This window comes from Hemitrygon akajei, chromosome 14 (genome assembly GCF_048418815.1).
Source record: "Hemitrygon akajei chromosome 14, sHemAka1.3, whole genome shotgun sequence".
Lineage (NCBI taxonomy): Eukaryota > Metazoa > Chordata > Chondrichthyes > Myliobatiformes > Dasyatidae > Hemitrygon > Hemitrygon akajei.
The window spans coordinates 78,254,130-78,275,723 of record NC_133137.1 but is presented as its reverse complement, the minus strand read 5'-3'; the positions used below and the strand labels follow the sequence as shown (position 1 = coordinate 78,275,723).

The window sequence follows — 21,594 nt, the reverse complement described above, 5'->3', positions numbered from 1 at the left end:
GTGATTCACACGGTCAGGTCTTGACTGTGTGAAATTTGCAATTACTCCATCTGAATTGTATGCGTTTCCTCTGGACACTGCAGTTCCCTCTCATATCCCCAAAAATGTGCAACAGCGCCAAGAATAAATTGGGTAAACAGATGAATAATAGAACTTGGCTGGGGGCTGGCAGGATGCAAGCTGATGACAAGATGGGAGTAAAGAGAGAGCTTTGGATGGGGGTGGTCTAGACTTGACTCCGACACGGTCCAAAGGCGAAATCACAAACAGTAGTGCTAGAAATGCAACTCCTATGACTGAGCACTGAGTGCTCAGCCCAAGGCCTTTTAAGAACAGCCTTTCTATGAAGGAATGTGGCAGTCTGAGTCTGAAAGGGACAGTGGCAGCTAACTGTACTCTGGGGATCTGGAGCACCAAAACTTGGATGCCAGCCACTGTTCAGTTGGGATCATGACAATGGGAAGAATAAAAGGTAGGATTAGTATAAATGGGGGTTGGCTGTTGGCACACACCTGGTGAAGAGAAGGGCCGGTTTCTGTGCTGTATCCCTCCCAATGTCTCCAACCCCCAGGCCTTCTCGGTATTTGTTCATCAATGCAGCATCCTCCGTTGAAACAGCTTCAGCTGCTCCATTCAGTGACCTTCCCACTGACAGATTAAAGGCGGCAATGGTCACTCGCATCGTGCTCAGTTTCTGTTACAGTAACTGAGACGCTGCACCGGTCTTGGACAGCATCTAACAAGACCTGTAGAACATCTTGGTTAAGCCTGATATTTGGTAGCTTACAGTTACACACGGCAGTAACCGGGTCCATATAGACAGTGCCTTTCCTTGACATTCAATGCCATTATCATCTTTGAATCCCTCATCATCAATATCCTGGAAACCACCATAGAACAGAATCTTCCTGGACTAGTTTATACCGTGGCTTCTCGAGCTTTGACTCCCAAGCTTTGCTACCATATGGAAGGCACAAGTCAGGGGCGTGATGCAATACTCTCCACATTCCATAATACAAAAAGTAATGGATGTGTCCCAGTTCATCACGGGTAAAGCCCTCCCCACTATTGAGCACAACTAATGCAGCACTTTTGCGGGAGAACAGCATCCATCATCAAGGATCCCCAATACACCCTCCATGCTCTCCTCTCACTGCTGCCATCAGGAAGAAGGTACAGGAAACTCAGGTCTCACACCACCATGTTCAGGAACAGTTATTGCCCTTAAACCATCAGCTCTTGAGCCAGAAGGGATAACTTTACTCAACTTCACTCGCCCCCTCACTGAACAGTTCCCACAACCTATGAACTCATTTTCAAGGGCTCTTCATCTTCTGTTCTTGTATTTATTGCTTACTTGTTGATGTTTTTAATTTTTTTTGTCTTTTTCATTTGCACAGTTTGTTGTGTTTTGTACACAGGTAGTTTCTCCATCCTCTAGCGTGTAGTCTTACATTGATTCTATTATATTCTTGGATTTACTGAGTATGCCCACAAGAAAACGAATCTCTGGGTTGTATATATTGACATATATACAGTGAAAAAGACTTGGGTATATGTATGTAGTTAGGGTGCCTCCGACCTTTGAACTACTGTATTTGTCAATGTGGAGCAGAGAGAGAGTTTGTAAATCTGGTGGGAGCAAAGGATCTTGGGAATTGCGAGGGTGGAGTGCTGCAGGAGGGGTGTGGGACAGGTGGCAGAGAAGGAGTGCCAGGGGTGGTGGGCGGGTGGCTCAGTTGCAGACACACTCAACTCTAAGACAGCAGGCAATGTAAATCGATTCCAAACAACTGGTTTATTGATCATTACAGAATGTCTCACTGGTGCTTCCCGCTCCCTCCCCTCTCCCTTCCCCTTTTCTCTCTCCCTGCCCCCATCCCACTCTCAGTCCACAATACAGACCCATATCAGAATCAGGTTTATCATCACTCACATATGTCATGACATTTGTCTTTTTTTCTTTTGCAGCAGCAGCACTACAGTGCAATACATAAAATTACTACAGTATTGTGGAAAAGTCTTTGATGCCCTAGCTATATATACTATCTGTGCCTAAGACTTTTGCACGTACTTTGATAAAAATTTAATTTGAACTTTGAACATTCCTGGATGAATTCCAGCAATACCGAAGAAGCCCAGATTCATCCATTACTGACTGACAACCCATCCATCACATTAATTCTCTCCAGTGTCTGGAACATCAATTCAGTTTAGCTCTGGTGTTTACCATTTACTGCCTTATAAATATATTAACTTTTCCTTACAGGAAGAGAAGGACAGGAAGCAATGGGAGGAGCACCACTTCCAGGTCACCCAGTATCCTTATTTGGAAAGATTCTGCCATTCCTTCATTTGCATTGGGTGAAAACTCTGGAATATCCTGTAGCGTAGTGAGAGACCCTTCAACGTGGAGGTACCAGTTCCTTTTCATGGGCATCCTCAGGAATATGTGCTTGGCCCACTGCTCTGTTCTCTCTACATCCATGACTGTGTGGCTAGGCAGAGCTCAAATGCCATCTATAAATTTGCTGATGACACAATTATTGTTGGCAGAATTTCAGATAGAGGTGTGAGGGCATACAGGAGGGGGATATACAGCTAGTTGAATGGTGTTGCAGCAACAACATTGCAAAAAAACCAAAAAACTGATTGTGGACTTCAGAAAGAGAAAGATGAGGGAACATGAGCCAGTCTTTATAAAGGAATCAGAATTGGAAAGACTGAGCAGTTTCAAGTTCCTGGGTGTCAATATCTCTGAGGATCTATCCTGGGTCCAACATACGGATGCAACTACGAAGAAGGCATGACAGTGGCTATATTCATTAGGAGCTTGAGGAGATTAAGTTGAAGAGAGCTGTAAACTTAGTCAGCTCCATCAAGAGTACCAGCTTCCATAGTGACCAGGACATCTTCAAAAGGCAATGCCTCAAAAAGGCAGCATCCATCTTTAAGGAGGCCCCATCATGCAAGGTCATGCCTTGTTCTCATTCCCACCATCCGGGAGGAGGCACAGAAGCATAAACGATTCAGGAATAGTTTCTGCCCATCTGCCATCTGATTTCTGAATGGACATTAAACCCATGAATACCATCTCACTACTTATTTAATAAATATGTACCGCTGCCACAAAGACTGCAAATTTCCCGACCTATGCCAGTGATATTCAACCTGATTCTGATTCCGAAAGACCAGTAATAAACCTAGAACTTCAAACTACAACCATATTTGCGAAAGAATGAATTAAAGAAAAGCTTTTGAGCATACCAAACAGAAGGAATTCCATAATGATCTGAGCACTTTGACCCAGGCCATGCAGCTATTATGATTACAAGAAAACCAGTTAAGCAGAACTACAGCCACTTCTGTCTCCTTTGGAAATGTTCATTGTCTGCAACAGTTTGGATCTACTTTTCCTGGCTCTTACATGCCACTTGGATTGGTTTTTTTTTACTCCTAACTTCCCATATTAATCTCTCAACCAGACAGCTTCATAAAGAGAATATCACCAGTGAAGGCAAGGCCTCACCCTATTAGTGATGTTCCCATTGTCCTTTGTATCCCTCCCACTCCCTCTCTACAACTTAAAGCCACATCAGCACACAAAAAATACTGGAGGAACTCAGCAGGTCAGGCAGCATCTGTGGAAATAAATAAACTGTCAATGGTGCCTGGCCTGCTGAGTTCCTCCAGCATTTTGTGTGTGCTGCTTTGGATTTCCAACATCTGCAAAATTCCTCATGTTTGTAACTTAAAGCTAACATGGTTTCTCATTTTGGCAATTATGATGAAGGATCTTTGGCCTGAAATATGAAAGGCTTCCTTTACCACCAGCCTGACCTGCTGAGGCTTCTGAGTAATTTCTATTTTCAGCATCTGTACATTTCTCTCTCCCTCATTACATATTCTTTGTTATTTATAAATGAGTCTTGAGCAGAATATTCAGGTCAGCAACAATATTGTAAACGGGAGTGGGTGGTGACACCAACACAAGAGGTTACTATGGAGTTGAGAATACCATGATGTACAGTAGTCGGCCCTCTGTTGGTCATGGCTGACCATGGATGTTGCGTCCCAGCTATCTATGCAAGCCAGTATATGAGCCAGGGCAGTACGATATGGAGAGCAAGCTGTTGCCCGTAGCAGCAGGCTCCCCTCTCCACGCAGCTGATGAATCCGGAGGCAGAGACAGTTTGGCACCAGTAGTGTCACAGGAGCTGCCATTCTACTCAGGATCTCCCCCTCGGGGTTTACTCCCGAAGCCTTCCCCATGAGTGGGTATAACCACAGAGCAGCGGAGGTTGAGATCGGAGTTTTCCTTCTGTTGGGTGAACTACCGGTCACGACTGACGAACCCATCTGCCCAAAGCGTCTGGTTTTAAGGCACCAGTAACCTGCCTTTCCCCTCCTGTCAGCAGAAACTGCTTTGCTGGGCTTAGTAACAAATCCAGACGTGAAGGCCAAGAGCTGGACTTGGTTGTTGGAGGATTTTTGGGAGCTCATCCCCACTACTCCCCCGGCTATGACAACCTTAAGGAACCACCGTGATCTAAGTGCTCAGAGCTTCTGTTCAAATGCATCAGAAAGGGAAAAGAAATCATGACATAGTATGGTGCAGATTGTGGACTCACAGGGGAACCAGCAAGCAACACATTTACATCTAATCGCAAATGGAAAAAGCACACCAGCGTGTTCCATGCAGGTTATCCTTTACGCTCCCATAAGCAAGCACATGTCCCTCGTGATCAATTTAACCATGCTAACCAACTTCTTGTTGACTCACTTCCTCTGTCACAAACCAGCTACACGTTCAAAGGGTGGCGACCCTGCTGGTGAAGATGGCAGGGTTTTTCTATGGAGCAGACAGGTCAATGTCGCTGCATATTGATGGTTTTAGGATGGACAGCAGACCATGGTCACTGGGGGCTTGCTATTACATGGTGGGGCTAATGCTGGAGTAAGAGGGGGCAAGTTGATGCTTTTGCTGTTGCTTGTGTGTGGGAGAGGGAGGGTGCTTTGGGGTTTGACTTTTTTCTGTCTTTAATTCTTTGGGGTTCTTTTCCTCTGTTTCCTGTAAAGATTTTGGGTTGTATACTGGATACAGTGTCTGATATTAAACTGAACCATTGATAGCCTATGAACCACACCCCAAGCAGCAGCAACCTGCAGACTGACTTATTCTAGCATCAGCATGCACAGCCCAGTTCAATCATAATGTTGAGAAAATTCATGGGCCCAACTGCAGGCAGAAGCTATGTGAGCCCATTTCCTCGGTATTACCAGAATAACTCCAGTCTACCAAGAAAGCATCCTTTAGCAAGGACCCTCATCAACCAGGCCATGCTCTCTGCTCATTACTACCATCTGGCAGGAGGTACAGGTTTTTCTCCCACACCACCAGGTTCAGGAACAACTACTGGGTTCCTGAACTAGTGTGGATAACTTCACCCAGCTCAATGCTGAGCTGACTCCACAGCCCATGGACTCACTTTTAAAGGCTGCAACACAGTATTACATATTTACTATTTTATATTTGCATTATTTATTTTCTTTAGCACATTGGTTGTTTGTCAGTCATGGTCATTTATAGTTTTTCATAAAGTCTATTTCTTTCCTGAAAATCCCTGGAAGAAAATGAATCTCGAGGTAGTATTTGGTGACATACAGTATTGTGCAACATTCTTAGGTAGATATATATAGCTAGGGTGCCTAAGACTTTTGTACAGTACTGTAGTAATTTTGTGGATGAACAGAGGGACCTTGGGGTTCAAATCCATACGTCCCTCAAGGTCGCTGCACAGGTCGATAGGGTAGTTAAGAAGCCTATTCTGTTCAGTTCTGGTCACCTTATTTTAGGAAGGATGTGGAAGCTATAGAGAGGGTGCAGAGGAGATTTACCAGGATGTTGCCTGGATTGGAAGACAAGTCTTATGAGGCAAGGTTAGCAGAGCTGGGACTTTTCTCTTTGGAACATAGAAGGATGAGAGGGGACTTGATAGAGGTCTACAAGATTGAGGCATAGGTAGGGTGGATAGCCAGAACCTGTTTCCCAGGGCACGAATAGCAAACACCTGAGGGCATATTTACAAAGTTAAGGGAGGGAAGTTTAGGGGAGACATCAGGGGTAAGTTTTTAACATAGAGGGTTGTGGGTGCCTGGAATAACTTGCTAGGGATGGTGGTGGAGGCTAAAACATCAGGGGTATTTAAGAGCCTCTTGGACAGGCACATGGATGAAAGAAAAATGGAAGGTTATGGGGTAGTGTGGGTTTAGTACTTTTAAAAAAAAGGAATATATGGGTCAGAACAACATTGAGGGCTGAAGGGCCTGTACTGTGCTGTAGTATTCTAGTGTCTAGTGTCTAAGGTATTGAACTGTACTGCTGCCACAAAAAAAAAAACAAATTTCATGACATATGTGAGTGATGATAAACCTGATTCTGATATGGGTCTTTATTGTGGACTGAGAGTGGGAAGGGGGCAGGGAGAGGGGAATCAGGTTTGGGAAAAGGGGAAGGGAGAGGGGAGGGAGCAGGAAGCACCAGAGAGACATTCTGTAATGATCAATAAGCCAATTGTTTGGAATCAAATAACCTTGCCTGGTGATTCAGAGCTAGATGTGTCTGCAGCTGAACAACACACCCCCCTGGCTCTGACACCCCTTCTCTGCCCTTTGTCCCACATCCCTACCAAGGCATTCCATGCTCATCATTTTCAACATCCTTTGCTCCTGCCAGATTTACAAACTTGTTCTCTGCACCATATTGACAAATACGGTATTGTGCAAAAGTCTTACACACCTTAGCTCTCTCTCTCTCTCTCTCTCTCTCTCTCTCTCTCTTCTCTCTCTCTCTCTCTCTCTCTCTCTCTCTCTCTCTCTCTCTCTCTCTCTCTCTCTCTCTCTCTCTCTCTCTCTCTCTCTATATATATATATATATATATATATATACCTAAGACCTTTGCACATTACTGCATACTGTATGTACTTTGATAATAAATTTACATTGAATGGAAAGGTGATGGATTCACTAGTCTTTCCCGAAGCAGATATACGTTTTCTTGTGATGCAAGAGCTCCAGTGCTTTCAATATTAGTGACTGCATGTTTCTCTCTTTCCTTGTTGCAAGGCACTTCCTTTCATTCAACACACAAAAGATGCTGGAGGAGCTCAGCAGGTCAGGCAGCACCTATGGAAATGAATAAGCAGTCGATGCTTTGGGCCAAGACCCTTCTTCAGGACTGGGAAGGAAGGAGGAAGGCCCTAGGATAAAAAGGTCTGAGAAGGGGAAGGAAGACTAGCTGGAAGGTGATAGGTGAATCACGTGGGTGGGAAAGGTCAAGTGCTGGAGAAGAAGGAATTGGATAGGAGAGGAGAGTGGACCATAGGAGGGGACCCGGGGTTGGTGGTAGGTTGGTGAGAAGAGCTGAAAGGTCAGAGTGGGGATTAGATGAATAGGGGAGAGGGGTCAGCATCTGCAGACTTTCTTGTGTCTTTGACTTCCTTTCATCCACTTCTCCAGCTCCAATATCAGACTCAGCAAACTAAACTACTTTACAATAACGTTGGTCAAACTAAAGGCTCATTGCACTGACAGTAGCAATCAGAAATTGTCATCCCTCGAAAGGCAAAGTGCTAAATCTCCTTAAAAATTACTTTTCACAACTATTTCAATCACAATAGTCAAGAAATGCCCTCCGAGTCCCCCCCCACCAACAGTTGAGAACAAGTAAGCAGAGAATTATCCTTCTGCAGATATCATTTTCAACAGCGTCACTACAATCTGTTTTTGCAAATATTGTCAAAAAAACCTAGGCAGGATTAAGATTTGACAAATCCATGTTTACAAATACAATGTGGAAAAAGAATACATCACCGCTTGCATGGCCTTTACTAGATATTTTAATGTCAGCCTTTTGATTAGCAGCTAAAATCTTCTGCATAGACTGCCGGATGGGTTCGCCACTTGACCAGTGGTGAACTTCAGCAGCCTGTGAGAGATTGCAATCAAAAATTTGTCACCCATCCCACCAGCCAATATTTGTTCAATTTATGACTACAATATGAGTAACATCATACAGTCATAGAAAAGTACAGTACAGCACAGAAATACACCCTTCAGCTATCTAGTCCACGCTGAACCATTTGACCAGCCCAATCCCATCGATCTGCACCAGGACCATATCCCTCCATATCCCTACCATCCACGTACCTATCCAAACTGTCTTAAACGTTGAAATCGAGCTCACATGGACCACTTGTGCTGGCAGCTCGTTCCACACTCTCACCACCCATTGAGTGAAGAAGGTTTCCCCTCTTGTTCCCCTTAAACTTTTCACCATTCACTCTTAACCCATGACCTCTGGTTGCAGTCCCCCCCAATATCAGCAGAAAAAGTCTACTTGCATTTACGCTATCTATACCCCTCATAATTTTGAATACCTCTAACGAATCTCCTCACAATCCAAGACATTTTTCCAACCAATTCACTTTTTTGATTGCATAAACAAATAAAGTGAATTAAGATAGAACGTGGATACTAGAAATAAAAGTATCTGCACTTTCTATAAATAAACATTCATTGTCACGCTGTAAATCAATGCAATAAGCTAAGGGCCCAAGTGAAGTGTGAGAAATATACCTTGCAATACATCTATAAATCAATTTCTGTGCAATAACTAGGACAAAAACAGAATGACGCAAAATATCTTTATTTACTCTGCTTGACAAATGCAGGAGGAACTGGATGATTACTTGCTCCTGACACCTTTGTCTAACAAGAGTGGTAGCTGGACTTGTCCCAGTAAGGATATTGGTTGCAGATATGATGAAAGAGGTAAGTAATATTGTTTTCTCTGAAGCACAGAAGAAAAGGTTTCATCTATCTTAAAGATTAAAAATAGTCCTTGCAAGAACTTTAAACGTAAGCTCTCCCTCATGTTAAGTTATGAGCCGGTGATTATTTTTTTCAATGATGTTCCAATTTTTGCTGCATTAGTGGACTGCAGTCATTCTCCTAGATCCACAATGCCTGCTCATAAAACTGATAACTATATCCAGAATCCAAACAGACTAAATACAACTAGCATTTGCAGTCTACTTTCTCATAAGTTTTCATTGTAGCTATAATATTGATTGACATAAATGGACTGGACTGTAGTCTTCTGGGGTCCAGCATTACCTGCAATTCAGTGATGCAGTCTTAGGTTGCAATGTTATATGTGTCCAACAGCAGCTTGTACATATTGACCTTCATGTGAAGTGAATGCACTCTTCCTCTAAGGAGTTTTTACATCCTCTGTGCCAGTAAAGTGTTCTCATTCTGCGTTCAGTTATTTTTGATGTAAGTACCACATTAACTGTGTTTGTGCTCGTTGTATGGATGTCTCTGATGAAGTTCTTTTTTTTTGCAGTGTCCCAGTTGATTTAGCTCATCTGTGGAAGCAATAAAGGTAAAACGAGTCTCTCATAATTAGAAAAATTCTATAACTCTAAGTAGGACTCTGTTACATCAAACAGAAGTTGATGTAAGCATTTGATTAAAAATGATAAAGTTATTGTATTCATCTAGAAAGATGCATATGCTTTTGATGGACACTTACCAGCATCAACAAGATGTTTCCTCCTCAAAGTTTCCAATCCATTTTAAGGTGTCGAGATTGAGTAACTCACCACCTCTTCAGCTGGTGTCAATTCCTCCTCCTGTCAGGATATTTTCTGGTTGATGAGTAAACACAGCTTTCTGTTTATCTGTTCACATCATTCGACCTTTCCACAAAACATACCACTTCGTTTTTGTTATCAAAAATTGCTCTCAGCTTCTTAGCAATTCCTTCTCAGGTTTACAAACAAATTCCTGGATTCAGTGTTGAGGAATTCCACTTAGGTCTTGACCACTTTGATCAAGAGTCTTCTATTTACTTCAATAATGTTATCCTAAGACATGGGTGTCATTTGGTAAACACTTACACATCTGTGTTACCAGAGAATAAGTTTGTTGATCTTCACAGCTCACTAATTTCAATGCATCAATAACTATTGCAAATCGAAGACTAATCAATGTTCACAAAGAAAGATGACAGTGTATTTTTGATAAGATGTACAAGATTTTAAAAGACCAGGATATCAATTCAAAGTAGAGGAACTGAATCAATTTTCAGACAAAATGCCGTTTAGGGGGTAAGTTCACAAATAAGCGGGCATTTTATTTGTAAAAATTAACAAGTGTCATCCTTATATTTTATATAACAATTGTTTTAATGAATCTTTTGATAGTGCAACTTTCCCAGCAATAATCTAAACTTGTAATCAACAAATAAATCTCATTTATGTTTTGACCATATAAATGCTTTAACTCAAAACGATTGACATATTTCACACATTAATCTCTGATCTAATTTCATTAATCAATACTATCAACAATTTGAAAATAAATAGTTCAAGTTCAAGTTCAAATCCAAGTTTATTGTCATTTTAACTGTGTATATGTATACTGCCAAATGAAACAATGTTCCTCCGGACCAAGGTGCACAACACAGTACCTATACCTCACACACAACACATAAGGTAAATTACCACAAATAATTTAAAAATATTAAGGTGCATTTACGTCACAAGTTAAAAAATAAACAGTATAACACCACTGGCACTTCATATGTAGCGAGACCTGGGTGGGAGCGGGGTGTTCAGTAGTCTCACGGCTTGGGGGAAGAAGCTGTTTCCTACCTAAGAGTCCTTGTCCTAATGCTACAGTACCTCCAGTCTGATGGTAGGGGGTCAAAGAGATGGCTGGATGGATTGGGAGGAATCATTGAAAATGCTATGGACCCTGCATACGCAGCGCTCCTAGTAAATATCTTGGATAGGTGGAAGAGAGACCCTGATGATTCTCCCAGCAGCCCTCATAATCCTTCATAGGGTCTTGCTGTCAGATGCCTTGCAATTCCTGTACCAGATGTTGATACATCAGGGCAGGACACTCTCAATAGTTCTCCTGTATTATCTATGCATTAATGCCACCAGAGGCATACAGACCATTAGTCAATAAATGCTGTGTTGGAAGACGTCCATCATTTAACCAAGTACTCAGGGGATCCCACCCCTACCATAAACTGAAGGGTCAGTGGACCATAGGTTGGGAACCAACATAGGTTGGGATTCACTGGGTAAATTCACCTAAATCCTGAAGTGAAACAAACCTTAAACTCTCTTTCCAGACCAAGTAGAGAAGATTGGGGGGGGGGGGGGAGGTGGTAGTGGTGGTGGGGGAAACAGGGTTAATAAATAAAATAATGCCTTTCACAATGATGCAGCCTCAAAAAGGGGTTAACAGGCACCCGTAATCAGGATCTCCACATGATGTCTACATAAAGAAGACAGACACAATGCATGAAGACAGCTGGCACATCATTATCACCAACCAACTAACATCAGGAGATTGTTTATTCTTTCGGAATAGTGTTGCCAGACCTAGACATCCTTGGCAATGAGCCCAACCTGAGTATTAATTTCGCTGTGCAGATTTCTATGGAGGCACAGGGAAAAGGGACTACCAGGTAAATCCCAAAACACATTTTGCACTCAGCTCAGCAAATCAAGAGCCTTAGGAATACTTCTGCAGTTGTCAGGTTTGGTTGCATGTGTTCACTATAACATGGGTAAACATAATCAGCATAGTGACTGCAGATGAAAACCGATCTTACAGCATCTTTTTGTATTTCTACTGCTCAATGATGGCCCCTTAAAGTGCAAGATCTTCTTGAATCAAACTATCAGCAGTGAAATATGCTTGTTACTGGGAAAATACTTAGATGAATAGGAATGAAAGAAGGAAAGACAATCTACTGGATCTTTACCAGTTGTTGCACTAATATAAAGATGCCAACAAGAGCCACAAACACATAGATTGGACATCTATCTCAAGGCTTCTAAATATACAGAGGACAACACTTATGCATCTGATTGCCAGCTTGTATCCTTGCTGACTCTACTCTGAACTTTGCTGTAATTTACAATCTTAGAATGATGAGTGATGAAATCAAACATAGTTAATTTAGTAAAATATAGAATGTTATGAAGGTTAATGGAGAGTTTTTTTTCAAAAATCCATGCTTCATCAATGTCCTCTCTCACATCTAGGAGTGAACCAGTACTATGGCTGAGGCAAAGTGGCATGTTTCATTAAAATATCAATGAATTAACCCATTAGGCAGTCAAACTGCAAACTCAAATTTGTAATACATTACTATCAGATTACTGTGCTGTAAATGACAAGCTGTGAAGGTGTCCCAAGACACCATTACTATTTGAGATGCTTTGTTTTTTAATATAGTTTATAACTTGATAGATTTTCATATTGGGCTGTCTTTTTGAGACAGTTAGCATTTGGATTTAAGACATTAAATTACAAAATAATAACAGTGAAATAAACAGAATTGAAGTTCTATGTTTTATGCAATTAAGAAGAAAGCATGGCAGCACCTCTACTTCCTTAGAAATTTGCAAAGATTCAACATGGCATATAAAACTTTGCCAAACTTCTATAGATTTGTGGTGGAGAGTATATTGAATGACTACATCACAGCTTGGTATGGAAACACCAATGCTCTTGAATGGAAAATTCTACAAAAAGTAATGGCTATGCCCCAGTCCATCATGGGTAAAACTCTCCCCACCATTCAACAAAATATTGTTGCAGGAAAGCAGGATGCATCATCAGAGATCCCCACCACCCAGGACATGCTCTCTTCTCACAGCTGCGCTCAGGAAGAAGGTACAGAAGCTTCAAGACTCACACCACCAGGTTCAGGAACTGTTATTACCCCTCAACCATCAGGCTCTGGAACCAAAGGGGACAACCACTCAACTTCACTTGCCCCATTACTGAAATGTTTCTATAATCTATGGACTCATTTTCAAGAACTCTTCATTTCACGTTCTGAATATTTATTGCTTATTATCATTGTTACTGCTTTCATTTTGTATTTGTACAGTTTGTGTCTTTTGCTCATGATTGAACGCCCAAGCTGGGGTGGTCTTTCCTTGATTCTGTTATAGCTATTATCCTATTATGGATTTATTGAGTTTGTCCGCAAGAAAATGAATCCTGGGTTGTATATATTGACATTTCTGTACTTAGAAAATACAATTACTTTGAACTTTGAACGCAACGTAAGAGTTTTTTTGTCTTTTAGGAAGAATGGACCGGGCAGTTAAAAATGACGCTTTGCACTAAGGGTTGGTTTTGGTCTGTTTAATTCCTTTCCTAAATCCGTTTCGATTCAGGGAATGCGTTAGACAGGTTAAGTTTCAAGTCGTAACTACTGAATAATGCACTTTTAGTTTTCAATACAACTGATTGATCAGAAGATTTTTTTTGAGTATAGAGCTTTTTAAAGCATTAAAGAAAGCTAGATTATTTTACAAACTTCAGTTGTGTATCTAATGGGATTTTAAGAAATTCAAGTGAGTAATTTGGTGGCTTTGCTTTGGACACTCCTTATTTTCATGAAAACAATGTTTTGCACCGGTTTCCAATTACAAATATTGATGGCGCGTGCACGGTTGTACATCATCCATGCACATTTAATCAAAGAAAAAAATCAATCCTCCCGCCAGTTCTTCCTGAAATAAAGACAGCCTTGGCAAATATTTTAAGAAAACTTTCCCTTTTTAAAATAAAGGGGTATCTCATACGTGAGAGAACTAAAACACTATTTAGTATTTTTGAAGGATAGTGCGTTTCAGCATCATGGTGTAAACTCATTTATTTACAATCTACAGATTAATTTTACGGGAGGGCGGGCTGATAGGACGCCTTAAACGTATAATGCAGTGGTCTATGTACAAGTCTACTCACTAAAGAGGTATTACTGCCATTGTCAGTTCATTTTGAAGGTCAGATGTCAACAATAACAAAATGTCCCAATAAAACTCCAAAGTAAGAGGCGCGCGGCAGAGCAAAGTGTCTGGTCGGGTATAAAATGTGAGTGACGGGCTCGGCTCCAGTGGAACTTCTGTCATGCATAACCTGCGTTAATGTACAACAGAAACGCCGGGAGTTCCGCCCGATACAGTTTTTAAATAATTGTTATGATATTGGGTTGTGTAACTTCTCGATCTTCTTACCTGCAAAATTTTTAGTGAATACCAATGTGACTAATAGGATGGGGATAATGACTGTCCCGATGGACACTACTCTGTCGAATGGAAGTTCTAGCTTTAGTTGAACCATGAAGGCTGCAAAGGGCGAGCCTTTCTCATCTTGTTGCCCCGGAAGGATCAGCTCCTTGAGCTTTTCACCAGCTAATAGCGCAGTAGCCATGTCTGGATGGTGTTCTATGATGTTGTGCATTCGTCACTGAGTGCAGATATGATCCCTAAAACCGGCCTGTGTGCTCGATCTTCCCTTGCTGGAAAGCGACCGAAATCCCAAAAGATCGCTTTCTGTTAACATATTAAAACAAAAGGCATCATGTTCATATATGCAGACTATCACGCACGCTAAACAACAGGAAAAAAAGACCGAATTACATCCGCCAACTCGCGGAAAACAGTACATCATTGTTGCACCAAACCACATCCCAGATCGCTGAGCTAAAGTAGAACACTGCCTCCTCGCCCCCGCACCCTAGCCCGCACTGACTGAATTATAGCGAAACATTAGCTTATTGACTGCATGAACATACAAAAGTATTGGGAGCAGGCTATCCAGATACCCTCTGCACCTTCCAGCGAATGCATTGCCCAGAAAATCCCAAACCCGTACTACGTGTTATTAATTGAACTTTAAATAAACACAGCAATAGAAAATATCCTTCACTCACCGAGATGGAAAGATCAATTGTGTTGAAATCGGCTATCTCAATGCCTCAGTGAGGAGATCGGGATAAACGGGTCTTCGCCGCTCGTTGGGGTTTACCAGTTGTATACATTATTCTTCACTGCATCGCTTATTATTTTCTTGTGTAATCACCTCCGTTTATCTGACAACTTTCAGCAAACCGACTAGAATTAGTGGGGATTATTTTTACAAACGTCGACGGAGCAATATGAACAAATGAAACAGCAAAGGCAAGGCTTTGCCGCAGAGTAAACTGGGTTCAGCACCATGGCCAGCGCTATCGGAGGGGGTGCAGTCCATTGATCGCGGTTCGCGAGTTAGACACGTGAAATTGCGGTGAAACTGCCATTCCGCAGCTGGACGGGCAGCTGTGCACAGCACTGGGCTGCGTCCAATTCAGATCTCACACTAGATAGTAAATCATCCTCGTCTCAAGGTTCACCGTATGCTCAACGCCCTCTTATAAATTGTTGGATCCACTCGTATTAAATGCTCGCTGAGATTTCGACTGCTGGCTTAACATATGCAGCACGTTTGTGGGAGACGCAATCAGATTGGTCTCCAGGAAACAACATGCCTGAGCCATGACGTGTCTTTTCTCTTTCATGTGATTGTGTTCGGAAATAAACTGCTGATACTCAAAAGGGTTCTCTTTTGAAACAACCAAACTAACTTATTAACGTTCAAATGTGTGATCAAGCTTTCTCGGTTCGAATAAAACCTGTTCACTTCACTAACCACGTATACCGTAATCTCAGTAGTTCAGGGAGCTTGCGGGTAGTGCTGTAAAGTCGTAACATATCACTGCCCTCGCGTAAGTTTTTAATCCTTTAAAGGCTGTGATTCCATGGGTAGCAGAAAAGAGGGATATAGAACACGGGTAATAGAATACAGAGCATAAAACATCTCCAGTGGCAATGGATTACATCTGTTATCAGAATCAGGTTTAATATCACTGGCATATGTTGTGAAATATGTTGTTATTTTGCAGAAGTACTTTGCAGTACATAATAATGAAACTGTGAATTACAGTAATTACGTGTATATGCTTAGAGTAAGAATGTACAGTATATAAATTAAAACATTAAATTAATCAAGTAGTGCAAAAAATAGTGAGGTAGTGTTCATGGGTTCAATGTCCACTCAGAAATATGGTGACAGAGGGGAAGAAGCTGTTCCTGAATCACTGAATGTGTGCCTTCAGGCTTCTGTACCTCCTTCCTGATGGCAGCAATGAGAAGAGAGCATGTTCTTGGTGATGGGTGTCCTTAAAGATGGACGCCGTCTTTCTGAGACACTGCTCCTTGAAAATGTCTTGGATATTACAGAGGCTATTGCCCATGCTAGAGCTGGCTAATCTTACAACTTTCTGCAACACACTTTTGATCGTGTTTAGTAACCCCCCACTAATACAATACGGTGATGCAGCCAGTCAGAATTCTCTCCACGGTAGAAGTTTTGGGTCTTTAAGGTGACAAACCAAATCTCCCCAAACTCTGAATGAAGTATAGCTGCTGTCTTGCCTTCTTCAGAGCTGGATCAATATGTTGTGACCAGGTTAAGTCCTCAGAGATATTGACACCCAGGAACTTGAAATTGCTCACTCTCTCCACTTCTGAGCCCTCTAGGAGGATTGGTTAGTGTCCCCCCATTCTACCCTTTCCGAAGACCACAATCAGCTCTTTGGTCTTCCTGACACTGAATGCAAAGTTATTGCTATGACACTACTCTACTAGCTGGTATATCTCATTCCTGTACTTACAAATTCATGTATTCATGAAGAGCCCTTGAAAATGAGTCTATAGGTTGTGGCAACAGTTCAGTGATGGGGAATGAGAGAAGGGCATGTCCTGAGTGATTGAGGTCCTTAATGCTGGATGCTGCCTTTTTGAGTCATTGCTCTTTGAAGATTTCTTGGAAGTTGGGGAAGCTAGTGACAATGATCAAGCAGACTGAGTTTACAACTTTCTGCAGCTTATTTCAATCCTGTGCAGTAGCCCTCGATTACTAGACGGCGATGCAGCCAGTTAGAATGCTCTCCACAGTACATCTGTAGAAATTTGTGAGTGCCAAATCTCCTCAAACTCCTAATGAAATATAGCTGCTGTTGTGCCTTCTTTGTAACTGCATTGATATGTTGGGCCTGGGATAGATCCTCAGAGATGTTGACACCCAGGAACTTGAAATTGCTCACTCTTTCCACTTCCGACCCCCTTATGAGGATGGTGTGTGTTCCTTCTGTTATCAAGTATTTATATGTTACAGGCAAGGGGAAACATTTCCTATGCATGTTACTCAATAGTAATGTTCATTCCAAGAGTAACATTATCCTATGTGGATTTTCTTCCAGGTAAAATTTTCTCTGTTCTTAACATTTAGGCTCATCTCCTTCACAACTGTTTTGAAACTGGTATATACTATGGATTCAGCAAATATTTGGATATGCTTAGCTCCTGATTTTCTCAACAGATCCCTGACCATAATTGTAAGTGTACCTAGAAGTGGAGAAGGCCAATACATTTCTGAGGGTTTTCCCTGAACTTTGGAATTGAGTGCACTTTATGTTTGCAATGAACAAATGATCAAACTTAAAGACTCATAGATAGTAGAAATGTTCTTACCTTTTTACCTAATCTGCCTTCAATACAATTCCAGTACCTCCATCATTGAATGTGACCTTGCATAGAACATAGAACATTACAACACAGGACAGGCCCTTTGGCCCATGCTGCTGTGCAATCTTTTATCTTACTCCAAAATTAATCTATCCATTCCTATCCATGGAGCCCTCCATTTTTCTTTAATCCATGTGCCTATTTAGGAGTCTCTTAAATGTCCCTATTATATCTGTCTCTACCACCACCATTGGCAGTGCATTTCATACACCACTCGGTGTAAATAAAAACCTACCTCCGACATCACCCTATACATTACTCAAAACACCTTAAAGTTATGCCCCCTTCTATTAGCCATTTTCTCCCTGGAAAAAAAAAGATGCTGGCTGTACCTATCTATCCCCTGTCATCATCTTATACACTTCTATCAAGTCAAATCTCCTTCACTTCAAAGAGAAAAGTCCTAGCTTGCTCAACCTTTCCTCATAAAACACGCTCTCTAATCCAGGCAGCGTCCTGGTAAGTCTCCTCTGTACTGTCTCTAAAACCTCTAAATCCTTCCAATAATGAGGCGACTAGAACAGAATACTCCAACCAGGGCTCTATGGAGCTCCAATATTACCTTGTAGCTCTTGAACTCAATCACCCATCTAATGAAGGCCAACACACTACACACCTTTTCAAACATCTTTTCGACTTGTGCAACAATTTTGAGGGATCTATGTGTGTGGACTCTACATTGCTAAGCATCCTGCCATTAGCCCTGCACTGCCTTAACACATCACTTCACACTTCCCTGGATTTAACAACATTTGCTGCTTCTCAGCCCAGTTCTGCATTCTATCAATATCCTGTTGTAATCTATAACATCTTTCTACACAATCTACAGCACCATTACTTTTGTGTCATCTGCAGAACATACTAACCCATCCTTCCACTTCTTCCTCCAAGTCATTTATAAAAATCACAAAGTGCAGGAGTTAAAGAACAGATTCCTGCAGAAGTCCACTAGTCACCAATCTGCAGGTATCATATGCTTCCTCCACTACCGCCCTATGTCTTCTGTGGGCAAGCTAATTCTGAATCCATTCAGTCATTTTGAAACATCTAAACTCCAGAACACCCCACAGTCATTCTTGCCTTTGTGACAGCCAAGTCTGTGTGATGGCTACAATGCCATATATCTATCTACTGATCCATGATCTAGGTTTATCACCCTTGTTCCTGATACTTCTCACATTAAAACAGACATATTTCAACCAATTCCATTGACAATAGCTATGCCTTATGCATTTCCTATCCTTCTTCACAATCTCTCTACACACTGCACCTACCGTTACATCAACTGCTCCATCCTCCATCACTATGGTTCCCATCCCCCTGCTAACCTAGTTAAAACCCTTCCCCACAGCTCTAGCAAACCTGTCTGCAAGGGTGCTGGCCTTCATCGACTTCAGTGTAAACTGTCCTTTTTGTACAGGTCGACCCTTCCTCAGAAGAGATCTTAATGATTCACGAATCTGAAACCATGCCACCTGCACCAATTCTTCAGCCACACATTCATTTGCCACATCAAACTATCCTTACCCTCATTGTCACATGGCACAGTAAGTCCAGAGATTACTACCCAACCTCAGTGGAAAAAGCCTGCTTGCTTTTACCCTCTTTGTACCCCTCATAATTTGGTATAACTCTATCAAATCTCCACTCAATCTTCTATGTTCTAAGGAATAAGGTCCTAAACTATTTAATCTTTCCTTTTAACGCAGGTCCTCCAGACCCAGCAACATCCTTGTAAATTTTCTCTGTACTCTTTCAACCTTATTTACATCTTTCCTGTAGGTAAGTGAGCAAAACTGCACACTATAATCCTCACCAATGCCTTATACGATTTCAACATAACATCCCATCCTCTGTATTCAGTATTTTGATTTATGAAGGCCAATGTGCCAAAAGCTTTCTTTACAATTGTGACACCACTTTCAGTGAATTATTCCTGTACTCCCAAATCCCTTTGTTCTACCACACTCCTCAGTGCCCGACCATTCACTGTGTAAAACCTACCTGGTTGGTCCTACTGAAGTGCAGAATCTTTATAATTATTAGATTTTGTATGTACTTTGTATGCTGTCTTTAAGTTTTAGCATCAATTCTGATGGTCCTTCACTCATTATGGAGGATTGCAATTTCCAGTTTGAGTTTTGCATCTCTAAAATTCATTGCTGGACTGCTAGACAGAATGTTCTGTGCAATCTACAGGGACAAAGGCTCCTCTAGCATCTCCAGCAGCTCTTCCATGAAAGCCTTTCTGCTGGTCAAACATACCATTGGTGGGAGAGTCTGGGAGGTAGTGTAGGGTGGATGGTAATGCGGTATCACGTACTGGCAGGAGTGAACCCATGTGTGGAGGAATGGCAGACTCTGTCACTGTGAGTGCTGGAAAAATGACTCAACCCAAGTGCAGAGGAACGGCAGACTCTATGTAGAGAAGGAAACAAGAGGTTTATGCATAGGAATACCAACAGAGCGTTGGAGCCACAACTCTGCAAGGTAAATCATTCTCCACAAACAAACACTCTGCAAACAGCACTAAACGAGAGTCCACTTTAAATAATCAGAGAATGCAGAAAGCCTATGCCAGTCACAATCAACTTGACAACATTAACCAGAAAGCACAATTGCTTAATGAACAGTTAGTAAATACAGGTGCTCGAGAAACCTAACAACCCTATGCTCTGCCATAAGCTGCAGAGCTTGTGACAGGTGGCTACACTGGCAGCAGCATTTTTCAAGCCATCTTACCATTTAATTCTGGATGAATGTATTTTTATTTTAGAAGTGTAAGCTACTTTGAAAAGGTTTCAAAGTTTCAAAGTACATTTAATATCAGAGTAGGTATCCAGTACACAAACATCTTTTAGCATTCATTCTCTTCACAGACATTCACAAAAAAAGAAACCCCATAGAACGATAGAAATATCAAAGCTCCAAAGCCCCCCATTTTCCCTCCCTTCTTACAAGCAGCAGCAAAAAGCATTGAATCCCCCCCATCGTCCCCATCTGTGCCGGCAGAACCAACTCCCCCACCCTCCCCCACCATTCAAGGAACAGCAGAAGCACCAAAGAGCCATTGATCCAGAGTCCATCAAACTACAGTCCACAACAGTGACTGACCTCCCACTTAGGCTGGAGATTATTAACAACACCACCAACTGAAAGTATGGTAAATAATTCATTACAGATGGTTTGGGCACAGGCTGCAAATTCCTCATTTCTTTCCCATTTTAAACTCCACTTCAAAATACCTTTCAAAATATCAATGTCCTCTCCATGAATTTTAATATTTTCATTTGATTATTTTTACAGTTACCTTTCAATAATTTTTATGTTATAGAACTATTAAATTAATAAAAAACAATCTACAGTGAACCCGCTCTTCAGTGCAATGAATATCTAATGGTTGCGGTTGCATTAGATTAATTAGCCCTTTAACAAAAAAGTAATAAAAAATATTTTAACATGGTAATCCAATTATAATTGGTATAGAATTACAATTTGAATATATTTAGCTGTGAAGTTTTGAAACCTTACTTTTGGTACTTAGCTTTGTCTTAGAATTAAAAGATAATTAAGTATAAACATATATATCATTATTATGTGCTGTATTATATGACATCATTATGTGCTGTGTTGTATGACATGAGTGATCATAATCTTCTGACCATGATTGTTCTTGGCAAATTTTTCTACAGACGTGGTTTGCCATTGCCTTCTTCTGGGCTGTGTTTTTACAAGACAGGTGACCCAGACATTTTCAATCCTCTTCAGAGATTGTCTGCCTGACATCAGTGGTGGCATAACCAGGACTTGTGACATGCACAAGTGTATGACCATCCACCAACTGCCTCCATGGCTTCACGTGATCCTGATTGGGGGTAGGGGAGGCTAAGCAGGTGCTACACCTTGCCCAAGGAAGACCTGCAGGCTAGCAGAAGGAAGGAGCACCTTACACCTCCTTTGGGAGAGACATATCTCCACCCTGACACCCAAAACATATACAATCAGGACAATAGAGCAGAGGCAAATATGTGGGCTGTAAGTAAAAGTAGCAAATGAGGTTATGGAGGGTTAAATTGGCTT

General features: G+C 41.6%; 1 protein-coding gene across 3 annotated transcripts in view; it reads right to left on the bottom strand.

The window, feature by feature from the left end:
- The window catches only part of panx2 (pannexin 2), a 53,826-nt gene extending 38,454 nt beyond the window's left edge, over nucleotides 1-15,372 (bottom strand). For 2 of the 3 annotated variants that reach the window (XM_073066384.1, XM_073066386.1), the window contains exons 1-2: nucleotides 14,823-15,372; nucleotides 14,125-14,442 (exon numbers count right to left, since the gene is read on the bottom strand). In XM_073066384.1, coding sequence (XP_072922485.1) covers nucleotides 14,125-14,350 — 226 coding nt within the window. In that variant the 5' untranslated portion in view covers nucleotides 14,351-14,442; nucleotides 14,823-15,372. The remainder of the gene's footprint in view (nucleotides 1-14,124; nucleotides 14,443-14,822) is intronic. The other variant, XM_073066387.1, reaches the window with a different exon arrangement.
- Between the last annotated feature and the right edge of the window lie 6,222 nt (nucleotides 15,373-21,594).